The 14,537-nt window shown below is 37.4% G+C and overlaps 1 protein-coding gene across 2 annotated transcripts in view; it reads right to left on the bottom strand.

Annotated features, from left to right (window-relative positions):
• Positions 1–2,489: 2,489 nt before the first annotated feature.
• The window catches only part of FAM234B (family with sequence similarity 234 member B), a 33,628-nt gene continuing 21,580 nt past the window's right edge, over positions 2,490–14,537 (bottom strand). For both annotated transcript variants that reach the window (XM_039354162.1, XM_039354163.1), the window contains 6 exons: positions 11,234–11,377; positions 9,630–9,711; positions 8,709–8,864; positions 6,284–6,386; positions 5,463–5,686; positions 2,490–4,384 (listed from right to left, as the gene is read on the bottom strand). In XM_039354162.1, coding sequence (XP_039210096.1) covers positions 4,379–4,384; positions 5,463–5,686; positions 6,284–6,386; positions 8,709–8,864; positions 9,630–9,711; positions 11,234–11,377 — 715 coding nt within the window. In that variant the 3' untranslated portion in view covers positions 2,490–4,378. The remainder of the gene's footprint in view (positions 4,385–5,462; positions 5,687–6,283; positions 6,387–8,708; positions 8,865–9,629; positions 9,712–11,233; positions 11,378–14,537) is intronic.

Raw genomic sequence — 14,537 nt, 5'->3', positions numbered from 1 at the left:
AGTGAGTCCTTCCTTCTCATTAGGTGGCCAAAGTACTTGAGTTTCAACTTCAGGATCTGGCCTTCTAAAGAGCAGTCGGGGTTGATCTCTTCTAGGACTGACCGGTTTGAACGCCTTGCAGTCCAAGGGACTCGCAGGAGTCTTCTCCAGCACCATAGTTCAAAGGCCTCAATTCTTTTGCGCTCAGCCTTTCTTATGGTCCAACTTTCACAGCCATACATTGCAACTGGGAAAACCATGGCCTGGACTATACGCACTTTTGTTGGCAGGGTGATGTCTCTGCTTTTTAGAATGCTGTCTAGATTTGCCATAGCTTTCCTCCCCAGGAGCAAGCGTCTTTTAATTTCTTGGCTGCAGTCCCCATCTGAGGTGATCTTTGAGCCCAGAAAAATAAAATCTGTCACTACCTCCATTTCTTCCCCATCTATTTGCCAAGAATTGAGAGGGCCGGATGCCATGATTTTGGTTTTCTTAATGTTGAGTTTCAAGCCAACTTTTGCACTCTCCTTCTTCACCCGCATCAAGAGGCTCTTTAGTTCCTCTTCACTTTCTGCCATTAGAGTGGTATCATCTGCATATCTTAGGTTGTTGATATTTCTCCCGGCAATCTTAATTCCAACTTTTGATTCATCTAGCCCTGCCTTTCTCATGATGTGCTCTGCATATAAGTTAAATAGGCAGGGCGACAGTATACAGCCTTGCTGGACTCCTTTTCCAATTTTGAACCAATCAGTTGTTCCGTGTCCAGTTCTCACTGTTGTTTCTTGACCCACATATAGGTTTCTCAAGAGACAAATAAGATGCTCTGGTATTCCCATTTCTTTAAGAACTTGCCACAATTTGTTGTGATCCACACAATCAAAGGCTTTAGCATAGTCAATGAAGCAGATGTTTTTTTGGAACTCCCTAGCTTTCTCCATGATACAGCGTATGTTGGGACTACGAGATCTGTATTTGAGGTGCCAACTGAGTCTCTCTGCTGGAAACTAATAGGTGGTGAATTTGCAGCCAATGTGAACAGGGACTGTTTCTGCTTGGCTTAATCCTTGAAAGACTTTCTATCTGAAGGTCTCAAGTGAATAGAGACTGTTTTTGCCCTGTGTCAGAAGGGGAAAAGACTTTTCTTTGTGACCACTTCTTTTTGGTTTCATTTACCCAAGGTGAACAAAGATGGTTTCTGCCCCGTTTTTTTGTTTTACTCGCAAGTAAGCAGTTTCTCATTACATGCAAAGGCTGGGTCAGAACAATTACAGATTTGTCTAGAAATGCCATAAATTAATATCATTCCAGTGTCATTGCCATTAAATCAGGAATATGGTATAAGCATTAACTAACATTCATGGAAAACAAATTAATATACTCCCAGTTTGCCTAGAAATACTGTCTCAGCTTCCATGTCCCAAGCAGCTAAGATAAGAATCAGTTTGACTTTGGAGCTGTTTTTATTGTTGTGGCTTTTTGTAAAAATAGGACCTTTGGACACCAAAGTAAAACAGCTCAAGCAGTAATACTTTCCCTTGCTCTTGCCCCCCCAGAAGGAAGAAATAACCAAGAGTCTCATTCAGGCAGGTATAAGCATACAAATAGCATACACACTCTGTATATTTCCAAGCTGCAAGTTTTTTTTTTCAACTGACAGCCAAAGGAGGCAAGACAATGTTCCAGACAGTAGGGGCTGAAATTTAGACCAACTAGTAAGGTGCACTTTGACATATGGGAACATTTGGCTTGGGAAAGCTAGACTATGCTGGCTGGCCACAGCTTCTCACTGATTATAGACATGGGCTGCTATATTCAGTTAGAATTGGGAGAAATATGAATATTTAAAGTCTAAGCTCCCATCTTGTGTTATTTACTTAATGGTGGGAGAATCAACATTTATAAAATCCAATCACAAGTGTGGATTATTGGATAATATACTGGCCTATAAATGTGTTTCCATTTCATTCTATAGCAAAACCACCTCGGGACTTGCTAACAGCATGAAATAACATGAACTTGGTGAGACTCATATATACTGATTGGCACTGACACTTTATCCCGTCAACCCATAAGCTGCATAGTGACTGAACAATATGGATTTATTTTACTGAATGATATGTTTGGCTTCTCCTTGTCTTCACTCCATATGTCCTGCATTTTGTCAAACTTTAGTGGAATTTAAAAAATGTGTGTCCATGGATATAAACTTTAGACTTATTAGAAGAATAGCTTTATGATTAACTGAATGGCCAATTAACATTGCATCATAGCTAAACTATCAATATTGCATAAATCAGATTTCGTCCTGGGGGGGGGGGGGAAAGGATTTCTATAAGCTCTGTTCTAGGCAAAAGGCTGTATATGATCACAGCTGACATATGGATATTCCCACAGCAGCTTCTCATGGCGTTTTTAACTGCTGACAGCCTACAGACTCTAATTTTATTATTTTCAAGACCCATTTTCAATTGCCATAGAGAAGCCAGAAAACTCAGTTGACACAGAGATATGCTGTACACATTTATTTCCTCTGGTAAGGTTTATAGCTTAGAACAACATACAGACAAGTCTTTTCTTTAAAGTGCATAGGAAATACAGGGAGAGGAAAAAAACAATCACGGAAAGCTCAGAAGCACCAAATGGCATAAATCAAATCTGAACTGAAGGGAGAAACTCAGGTTGCATGTCATCATTTAAAGTAGTTTTCAAATTTTTCCCAACAGGATGAGCAACACAGATTTTTCCTTGCTACAGAAACTCTGGAAGCAAGGTAGATACTGCTTTCTCCAATTGGGTGCCTTTCAGATACATCAAACTGCCTTGTGAAGCAGCTATGGGAAACACACTCAAACACTTATGTCATACATATGATTGTGTTAGATTGTTACTGCTATGCTGTAGGGCCTTAGACTGTTAAGAGAGTTGCAGTACAACATAGCTGAAGGACACCAAATTAGGGAAGACTAACTTACATATTTAAGTTATCTGAAAAACCAGAACAAGCCCAGGAGGTGGCAGTGAGGAAGACAAGTGCTATAAATTGTGCTAACATTTAACAAAGCTCCTCTGCAACATGTACAAATAAAAATAGCGCAGTAGAGTGAGGCACTGCCTCAGAATTACTGTGAGAATAAAAGCTGATAAAGAAACACATTTGAAAGGGGTTGTGTATAGATCTTGAATTCAATCCAGTATGGCAATTCCCCTCAACATTGTCAAGGCAGTAGTCCTGATCCATACCTGATCCAGGAATAAATTGACATTTGTCATAAAGGAGGAATGTAAGCAGTGGAGTCACCAATATGTGTATTGGAAACAGGTGTTGGGGAACAGGAGCAGGAAATGGCTAGCAATTTTTCTAAAGGCATACGTTCAGCCAGAATAGGATGCTAGAATAAACAGATCTTTGGTCTTATTCATTAGGGCTCTCATATTTTTATGAAAAAGCTCCAATTGTATCTTCTTTCAGAATTGGGTTTTTTTTAATACCGGTACTTTAAATCAAAACTGAGAACATCTTATGAGAAGATGGTAGAATCATCATCACGTTATTTAATGATAGACAAGTTCTATTTTAGGAGGTAATACCAAAGCTTGTGTAATACTAACATCAAAAGCATCTATCATGCTATTTCCTTGAGAATGCCTAATCATAATTCATATGGTCAATATACCAGAGCATTACAACAAACATCTTATCCATTGGTTATATAAAAGTCCCCTATAAATTGAATAGATTGATTCTAGATTCATATGGTCATCTGATGGTCACTAGACTAACTTTCAGTAGTTAATTCAATCTGAATTAATTAATTAATTAATTAATTAGTGCATGCATGTATGCATGCAGTCAAGCAGCACTAGGACACATAATATCGTTCACTATGAATTATGGATTTGGACATGGAAGATAGGAATAACTAAATGGAAAAAAAGAATAATCCTAAAAGAAATGGAAGCTAAAAAAAAATGAAGAAACTCAGAGTGAAGGATGCCAGTCAACGGAATAGTGGCAAAAGGCAGAGTACACTGAAATACCTCTACAATATAAATAGGAGCTTAAATACTTTTACAATATAAATAGGAACTTTTTAATATATTTCATAAATTAAGGTAGCAATATATTTATACACACATAACCCAATATCCCTGTTTAAATACACACATTCAAACCACCTGGAAAGACATCTGCAGACATATAAATAGCAAACAAAGGGATGACCAGCTTTCCTTCAAGTCAGGATACTTAAGGATGAACAGTTCGGCTTTCCCAGTCCTAAAACATCTGGGCTTAGTCCCCATTCTTCATTAACTGAAGTTTTCATAAAGTCTGACTAACCAGCTTGGTTGTAGACATTGAACTCCATATTTGTCACTCAGAACACGATATATATGTCTAGAACTGAGATAGGGAAAAGGAGGAGAAAAAAAGGTATCAGATATGCCAAGGCAGAGTTACCAGTAACAGCATGTTGGGAGAAGGAAAGATGAAACATCAACCGCATCAAGTCAGCCAGAGAGTAGTCAGAACCAGGATTTTAGTTAAACATGATTTGTTGAATAATTTATAATTAGTTAGGTTCTCCCATCAAGCTAATCTGTAAACCATAATACACAAATTGTAATTTGAATTCACACATTGTGTTAACCAAACACATAATGGCTTACAATAATATGTGAATTATATAAATGTATTTGAACTTATCTATGCAGCTCTCCTGCACCAAAGATCACAAAAGATTAGAGAAACAAGCCTGCTCTTGCCAGAGAATACCACTAACTATATTTGAAAGTTCAATCTGAATTAAGAAAACAATTTCCAATTTATCTACTGGAGTGTTATCCATTTTCTTCTTCTATTTTTTTTTTTAAAGAAAAAGACTCCCTTTTCAGAGATTCTGCAATCTTCTAATATATGGAAATACTCTGCAGAAGTTCAGAAAAAGGTCAGGAAGTCTCAACCACATTTCCACGTAGTAGCTCTGAAAATTGATCTTTTTTATGTACTTGAGGAATTGGTCAGTTCATCCATGAATACAGAATTCATTCTTCTCCTAAAGGTCTCACTGTCCAATCTGAATCTTATTGTCACTTTTTGACCCCAAAAGCACAATACAAATATAAAGCAAATAAAAACATAAAAATCCACATTGTCTACATTTAGCTACTATACCACATTTCTGAGTCATGCAAGTTAACTTCTGTACTGGGGAAAATGAATTAAAACATTAAACTTTAATCCGCAATTGCTTACTTGAGGCCTCACTTAAGCATTTTCCAGATAAATGAGCCACAGTATAATCAGAACAGGACAAAGGCCAATTCTTTCCACATCAATGCAGAGAAATCATATAGCTTAGCAGTTGCTTAACTCTTTTATTCTGTAATTTACCAGAACATCATTTTGCTTCCTCTTCAATAGAATAATCAAGTTAGTTCTCCACCCTCTTACATGCACATTTAAACCCCATTAATATTACCTTCTGAGCAAGATCAATAAATTTGATCCTAGAAAGAATCCGCCTCAGTTCCCCATGATTGATTTTGGGATCTGTGTCTTTCAGAGGTACATCCCGGCTCTGTGTCATCAATGCCCACCGCAGACGAAGCTTCCTAACAGACAGAACCCCTGGCTGGTGTTCAGAAGTGGGACTTCTTGTCACAGTAATATAAAAGGCATCTTTTTGAAGATCATTTATTCCAACTAACAGATGAAAAGGGGAACCAAAACAACCAGTTACTGGTGTTCAATAACTCACGTGCAGATTCATAAAGCTAATATTTATTAGCTGCTCTTAAATGAATTCAGGTTTGGCTTCTAGTTACAACTTACAGCTAAAAGCTAGACACGGTGATCAGCGGTCTGAAATTGCTATGAATACTCTGCAGAACAGATACAAGGTCATAATCACGTAGCATTTTTGACTGCACAATTACAAACAAGCAAAAACAATCTGAACTCTTAGCACGTTTACAACAGCAGAAATTGTAATTGCAACAAAACATTTAACACTTATAAATGCAACCAATTTCATTAGACGAATATAAGATGCCAAGAAAAACACACCTTCGGTATTTTAGATCCTTAACAGCCTAGGCCAGTTTAATGAAATATGCAAATAACTGAATGCATTGTGCATTTAAAAGAGAAATCAATATTTAACTAAGAGGCTTAAGTACTACAAACAACCCAGCAAAAAAGAGAATTGAGCCATTATTAGCCATCACAAACTAGGACAGCTTTCGGCATTTATTTAAGCATACTTGGCTTTTCCTTTCCTATTTTTCCTGGCATACTCACTAGATGAAGCAATTACTGGGTCTGTCGTATTACTCAGGTCCAAAAGGACTGAAGGGAAAGTAGGATGAAGAAGATAAAGATGGTGAATCCTTGGCCTGGGTTCCTAAAACAGCAGCAACAATAGCAGCAGTCATAAAGGGCCCCTGTTTAATTCATCCCACTCATTTCAACAGAATCAAAGTAGACCTTTTAGATCAGGGGTGTCAAACTCGCAACGTCAGATGATGTGTCGTGACTTTTTTTCCATTGCTGGCAATGGAGTGGGTGCAGTTTCGTTATAATGCATCCGGCCCGCGGGCCGGCAGTTTGAAACCCCTGTTGCAGACCAATTTTATAGCCCCAGCCAGCATGACCAGTGGTAAAGGATGATGACAGCTATACTGCAAAACACAAGATTACATAGTGTAATTAAAAGAATCTAAAGCAACTTGGAACAGAGATGAAAAAAGCTTCTGATGATCAAACAGCAGTCAGTACGTGGACATTTGCAGTTATTACCTTCTTCAAATTCCCATAAAAATCAGTTTATGTCAATTATCACTATTTCATCTTGATGCCTCCTCCACTAACCTCAATATTGCTAATAAGTTAAATTACCAGAGTTCACAATATCTGCCAGTGTTCCTTGAAAAAATTCTTGAGAGTCAGATTTTATTTTATTATTTATTTTATTATTTTATTTTATTTATTTTAATTTTATTTTATTTCATTTTATTATTTTATTTTATTCCAAGAGAAGGGGGGAAGGCAGTGGTTTGCCCAAATCCATAGGTTAAGGAAGAATCAAGACTGCACTTTATATGTTTGTTAGTATCGCCTAAGTTAATAATGATAGCAACAGTGAGATGAAAGAAACTAAAATGAAAACAAGAATTTTAAAAGGTTGCTTTTTAACCTTCTAATGTTTTCTTCTCATAGGTATTCCGATGATCAATGGAGGAAATGCACAGACAGGGTAAGGAAAAGTCATTAGAAAGAATAGAAACACAACAATAACATACGAGTACCAGATTTCTCTCTTCCCGTGCTAGCCCTTATTTATTAAATGTATTTTCTTCAATTCCTTACATATGTAATGCCTGTGTGGATTTATCAGACTTAGCATTAAGAGTTTGGTCAATTATTGTGTATAGTGATATAGCTTGGCTGAGATGAATAAAGACTGTTTATGCAAGCATGGCATGAAGATTATCTCAAGGTGGTCAAAGCTGCATTGCAGTAATAAATATTACTACTGCTTACTGACAGAGTAATAAACTCCTTTATTAAAAGACAGATGGAACATGAATACTATTATTTTCGAAGACATGGACACTCTTGTAGTTGCTAAATAGTTCTCCTAAAATGTAAAGTGAGTTCCCTATCTTGGATTTATATTTAGGGCATGCCAGGTTAAACACAGGTTCAAAATAAACATGGTTACACCTTCCAACATATGTGATCTGACAAACATGTCCAACTCATTATGGTTAAAAAGTTTAATGAAACTGGCAAGCATTTGAAAAATAATCAACATGCCAAATATGGAAAAATATTTACCCTTCCTAAGGTACCGTAGCTAGTATGAAATTTCAAAGGAAAAGACAATTTAATGTTTTCAGATGATTTGTCTGTAGCTTCCATAATTTGCCAATGGCAATTAGGATACATGGAAATAAGAAGCTCATCTATTCAGAACTGGAATTTGCTTCCAAATCCAGTTTAAGATTCTTACAATCTCATAATCGGAGATCAACATATTCAAGCATTCCCTGTATTTATATTACTCTGGCCCTACTTGTCAATCTACTATAAAGAGTGCTCAGACAGGCAGGTACAAGAGAAATGGAAGCCTCATGTGGAATTCCTTTCCTAGGAAGAAATGTGGGTGCAAACATTTATTGGCTTTTAAAAACTTATTTCTTATCATTTATATGCTTTAAAATGCAAAATGCCTGGATTTTGCAGCTACTATATTGCAGTAGGCTAATGTTTTTTGCTAAAGGACATGTAAATATGGGGGGGGGGGAGGAGAAGAGAGAAAGAAATGTAGTCTTTACTGCACTAAGAGAAGAAAGACCTATAGGCAACTGAAGCTGACTGGGTGACTTTGAGCCAGTCTCTCTCTCTCAGCCCTAGACAGAAAAATTAACCATCTATCTACCAACCTAATCTACACAGCATGATAGATTATGGCCCATAACTTTTAGGGAAGAATCCTTTGATTTTAAAGAAAAGGGCCAGGAAAATATTCACAGAAATAAAAATATTTTTCCCAAAAAATATTGTTTCAAAGTTCCAGAAATACATAAAATCAGAAAAAGAAGATAAAATGGGCAAAATGTTTTTCATGCCCTTATATAACTGCAGCTTGTTTTCAACAATAATTTAGGTAGTGTGGTTTCAGGGCAAATGCCTCCTCCAAACTCAAGAACTCTGCACTCACCAAGCTTTTGAAGAGAGATTGTTTCTCATTAGCCCAGAAAAGAAAGACAGATTTTTTGTCCAAAGTCAGCACTGACAGTGCATCAGATTTTCTCATGTGATATGGCAGCTCATAACTCCAAGCTGGCAGTCCTGATTTGCCATCCACAACAAGAATCTGAAAACAGAGAAACAAAGAATTAGCAAGATAAAACTTCAGGGGAGAAGAAGGGAAAAGTGGAAGAGAAGTGAAAAGGGGATTAAACACCCTTTCCACTTCTGTTGTGTTCCCTTTAATTACCATTCTAAAAAGATACACATTGTCTAGTTTGGTCCTTAATTCTCAGAAATGAATGATCATATGATAAGTATAATCAAATTCTTGTGGTCACTGTTTAGAAAAAAGCTACATGAACAGACACATTTAAATGGCTTGGACATTATGCTGCCATTAATCACAACTTCTAGGAATTAAAATCCAAAATACCAGGGGAAGGGAATTACAATGGATCAACTGTAAAGTGCACATTGGGCAGCTATGCAAATCTTTCCCAATCTGGTGCTTTTCAAATGCAGAATTTCCAACCAGCATTGGGTTGAGAAAAAATGTACCGGTAGCTGTTCTCTGAATTTAAAATCAATCTGCTCCCTAGTGGCCAGCCCTATTTTTTTACAGAAATAAGCACTAACAGGACAAAGCTTTCTAGCAGCAAAGGAGCTCCTATTGTGCTCATCTATAAATAGAAATTCAATATTGTACTGTATTTTCTGGCGTATAAGATGACTTTCTAAAGCCTGAAAATCTTCTCAAAAGTTGGGGGTCGTCTTATATGCCCAGTCATTTTATATGCCGGAATACACGGTAATAAATATTTATTTTGGAGCTACCTGCCTGAATAATTAGATTGTACAGGATTGTACTGTAAGAAAGCAGTGACTGCACCTTTCTAGAGACATTTCCATGCCGTGCCTGAAGCATAAAGTCCGAAGTTTGATCATCATTGAAGAACCCTGGGCAAGGCTGGCTGCAAAAATGAAGAAAGCAGTCAGACTGAAAAGTAGACAAAGCAAACATCCTATGTCCATGCCTGGAGAGAAGTAAATTTTCCTTCATTGGAGCACTTCTGCATTCCTAGGAGTCCAGACTTTGTCAGAAAATACCAGACTGCTTGTCCACTGAATCTGCTCTCCTAACCAGTAATTGTTGTGAGCTTGCTTGTTTTCTTGCAAACATTTCATTACCCTAACTAGGTAACATCATCAGTGTTAGTACAGAGTGCTGTTTGCTGTCAGTTTATATTCTGGAGTCTTGCTTGTGTGGGTTGGTGGGGACAGTCTTAAGGATTCTTTCCTTGGGCTGTTTACTAATGGCTCTTTGGCAGTTTCTTGACTGGGGTATTGTTTACTTGATTATTGGTCTGAAGCTGACCTTGGGGTTAATCTATGCTGATCTGAGTGCTGATTACTGGTGGGGAGCTGCTGGAGTCTTCTTCTCTTTTGGGCTAGTTGATTGTCTCTTTTGCATAGTCTATAGATGCTACTAATGCCTATGTGTTTGTTGATGGCTGATTTTGTCAGAGTGCCAGGCTTCTAGAAATTCCCTGGAATTTTTGGATTTGGCCTGGTCTAGGATTGTCACATTTTCCCAATTAAAACTATGGCTAAATCTGTCTATGTGTTGTGAAATTAAAGAATTTTCATCATGCCTTTTGACTACCAGTTGGTGTTCATGGATGCATTCTAACATCCTAAGCAAACCAAAAGATCCAGCAACCCCAGAAAAAAAAACAGGAGTCATCTATTCTACAACATACAGTGTAAGAACTGCAGCAACCACTATGTAGGACAAACTGGCAGAAGACTGGCAGAATGCACACATGAACATCCATGGCATAAACTAAAGATGTACTTGTTTATCTAACACCAAGGGAATAACTTAAATGAGCCAAACAACTACAAAGGGGAAATATATTTATTGCTCACTTGAAGCCGAAAAAGGCTAGTCATATTCATGAACAGAGAAATTTCCATTAATAAGGGTTATTAGCAAGAATGTGGCAGGTAAGTGAATAACTGTCTAGCCAAAAATAGAACGAGTTCCCTGCTTACATAATGATAAATGTTGATGTTAATTTCAGTAATTACTTTCCTCTACATTTTAACTTATTTTCATGTCTAAGAATCAGCTTAAGACACATTACAGACATGTTATATTAATGGAATAATTAAAAAACTCCAGCCCATCAAAGGTTCAGATGAATATATCTGCTTTCAGTTGCCTAGAGCTGTTCTCCAGTGGCTCTTCACAAACAGATCAACCTGACCCAATTTGATGATTCACTAGATGCGCTGAATGCCAACTCCCCAAAACCCTAGCCAGCTTAACCAAGTTTAAGGAAAGCTGATTTAAGAGAAAAACACTCCCAAAGCTGAGAGGAAGCACCTATAAATTAACACTAACAAGAGTCGTTCCCCATTAATCTGCCATTACATATAAGCTTAATAGCAGAAGCAGAAAAAGTCACACCCCCTCCCAAATCTAGTAACCTGTCAATATCCGGCTGTACTAGAGTCCAACGCTGTTCCAAATCCTGACCTTGAAGTAAAGTCAAACCATGTTCAGTAGTGATCAAAAGGTCACTGCAATTGCTGTCAGGAGATTTCACTGCCTGTAGAAACACAACGCCTCCACTGCAAGATGCAGAGAGCAAACAAAAGTAATGAGTAAATTACAGTAATGTCAATCATTTTTCCAGTATACTCAATTCCTACTGCTTTTCTGGTCATGGCAGCAGTGTTGTACAGAAAAGGTTTCCCATTTTTTCTTCTAATGTGTTTTTTTTTAATTTCCAATCTATTGTATAAGCCTAGGACTTTCTGATGGCCTCTGCTTCAAGTATTAACCAGGTCTGTACCTTCTTTTTTATTTTTCTGTTATTATTATAAAAGCAATAAAAATTTATCTTAAAAAATAGTTCTGACTCAGTTTAGCTTTTCTAGATTAGCCCATGCTGGGTAATTACTACCATTCATTCAGCAGGATTTTATTGTGGTTTCTGTCCTTGGAGTCTTCTAATTTTAATCTCACAACAATTGTGCTGGGTATTTGAGGCTCAGAGAAAGCACCTGGGCCAAGACATTTATGCTATCCCTTATAGCTTTTTTGTAATAGAAAAAGAGTGAAGGAGAGTTGTTAGTGTCCAAGCATTCTTATAAGATAGGGTTACCAAATGCAGATAGATGCTGAGACAAACTCTCAATCAAACCATAGTTAAATTCCCATGAAGGAGAAGGTTCTGTAAATAGTCTGGAGCAACATCTAAACAACTTGTGTATTGCTCAGAGTATGTGAGAGACACTTCAGACTTTCACTTTTTAAGCCCACCAGAAATATTGCAGCATAATTTGAACAGAATATTAAAAACTAATTCCAGTATAAAATGTTTGTGTTAGGGTTAAAGAAATTGTCCTGCACTTTGCTAAGGAATAAATAGAGTATACAGGTAGTCCTTGACTTAGAACCACAATTGGGGCCAAAATTTCTGTTATTAAGCAAGGCAATTGGAAATTTTTATAACCTTTTTTGCCATGGTTGTTAAGTGAATTACTGCAGTTCTTAAGTGAATTGTGTGGTTGTTAAGCAAATCCAGCTTCCCCCATTGACTCTGCTTGTTGGAATCCAGCTGGGAAGGTCTCAAATGGCAATCACACGACCCTGGGATGCTACAGTCTTTATAAACACATGTAGGTTGTCAAGTGCCTGAATTTTGATTACTTTTTATTTATATGGCTGCCCAACTCACTCTCAATGACCCTGGGTGGTTTACAAGGATAAAATCCCAATGCAAAAAACAATATAAAAAGCAACAAACACACACACACACAGCGGCAATAATCAAACAAGCCATCTGATGGGCTCGATATCATTTTGGGGTCCCCAGGCTCATTGACAGAACCATGTCTTCAGGGCCTTGCAAAAGAGTGTCAAAGTGGAGGCCAATCTTATTTCTGCAGGGATGATGTTCCACCGGGAGGGAGCAACCATGGCGAAGGCCCTTCTTCTTGATACCCACCCAATGGAACTCCTTAGGAGGGGAAACCCATAGCATTGTGCAAAGATGATCATAAGTCGCTGTTGCTAAATGAATGGTTGTTAAGGACTTACCTGTATGCAAAGTGTTTAGATATCTGGGTTTTGTTTTGTTTTTTTTCAGAAAACAAGTAAAACAGGAAAAATCCAAAATGATTTAATTTCATTAAATTAGATTAAACTAACTAAAATAAATCAATACAATTACAGCCCATGTTCTTTAATAATGTTCCTTTCTGCCAGATTACATATTAGAATTCAATGATCACTTTTGGGCGGGTTCAAAGAGCTGCATTCAAAGCTTTCAGAGGCTGCCTGTGCCTGAGGCCCCAGGTCTGCCCTCTAGAGAAGAACAAAGAAGCTGCATGTCACATGCTCAGTGATGCAGGACAATGAACCATACCACATTGCAAAATTTTGTGTAGCATAATACACACAAAATTTTGTGTAGCATAATACACACATAATACACAATATTGTGTAGCATAATACACACTCTGACAGACTCTAAGTAGGGTCAAAGCAGACCATTATTTACATCAGAGGTAGGGAACTACTGGTATGACCCCTTTATGACTTATGGCTGGCTCAGGAATTCTAGGAGTTGAAGTCCATAAGTCATTAAAGGGCCATAGTTCCTTACTCCTGATTTACATCCATGCAGCCTGCAGATAATTCTGTGCCCACTATAAGATACCAATGGAGCCCTAGGTTTCACAGCCCTATGTACTTATCCAGGACCTAGAATAGCATTATGTATACTTATCTCCATATACAGCCCCTCTGCTAGTGTTACAGATGTGTCTGTGCCCAGATTGATAAATATTTTAAGTAATATAATCTGAAAGAACTATTCCTATCCCAACCTTTTAACTCTAATTTTTAACCACTAAATATTAATTTCCATTTTCAAACTAGATAATTCTTATTGTTTATTAGTTACTATCTGTAAATTTAGGGCTAATTTTAGCTACTTTATGATTCAGGTTTTTATGTTCTTAGTTATTTTTTGAGGTTTTTTTTTATTTGTTCTGTTTTGTATAGTTTTATAGGTTCATTTTTAGTGTCTAATAGACAACCCATGCCCCATTCAGTCACCATTTCAAAGATATTTCCTTACCTAAAACAGTAAGACAGAATGATCAAGGATTGACAAAATGCAGTGGTAGCAGGAGCAACCTCTAACTTCCTGCTGGCTTCTCCACTGAGTTTCCTTGTGGGAATCTGGCAGGCGCACTGGAAAATTCCCTCCTTCTCTTACTCCCTCCTCCCTTCTTTCCCCCAGTCCTTCCCAATAGGCAGGTAAATTACTGTTGTTGGGTGGGGCAAAAAGCAAGAGATTGCAAGATTGGCTGGGAAACTCACAGAACATTGAAAATGGAGATCATATGACCACAGCAGCAGCCCAGCAAAAGCTACAATCTCCTCAAATTTCATTCCCTCGGGAGTCATGGATCGAAAATTGTTGTTCATTATTTCATCCAATTAAAGGTCATAACAATTTTTTGTAATACATAGATATTTCCAGTGCATGACGCATTGCTCTTGCCCAATTGCAGTTTTAGTTTAATCTTAGTTTTACAGTATATGTATATTGGACTTGGATCACAACAACAAAAATAATCGGACAGTCAACTTCAATGGTCTACCTAATGAAAGGAAAAACACTCCTTTAAGCAGTTGCAACCATTTAAAAAAAAAGAAAACCTATATCATCACACTCATTTCTTTAAATCTTTAGCCAGCTGAAGTTTCATGCCT

This window comes from Crotalus tigris, unplaced genomic scaffold (genome assembly GCF_016545835.1).
Source record: "Crotalus tigris isolate CLP2741 ecotype Arizona unplaced genomic scaffold, ASM1654583v1 scf7180000018548.2558034, whole genome shotgun sequence".
Classification (NCBI taxonomy): domain Eukaryota; kingdom Metazoa; phylum Chordata; class Lepidosauria; order Squamata; family Viperidae; genus Crotalus; species Crotalus tigris.
Note: the sequence above shows the minus strand (reverse complement) of the source record. Positions and strands in the feature narration are given on the sequence as shown.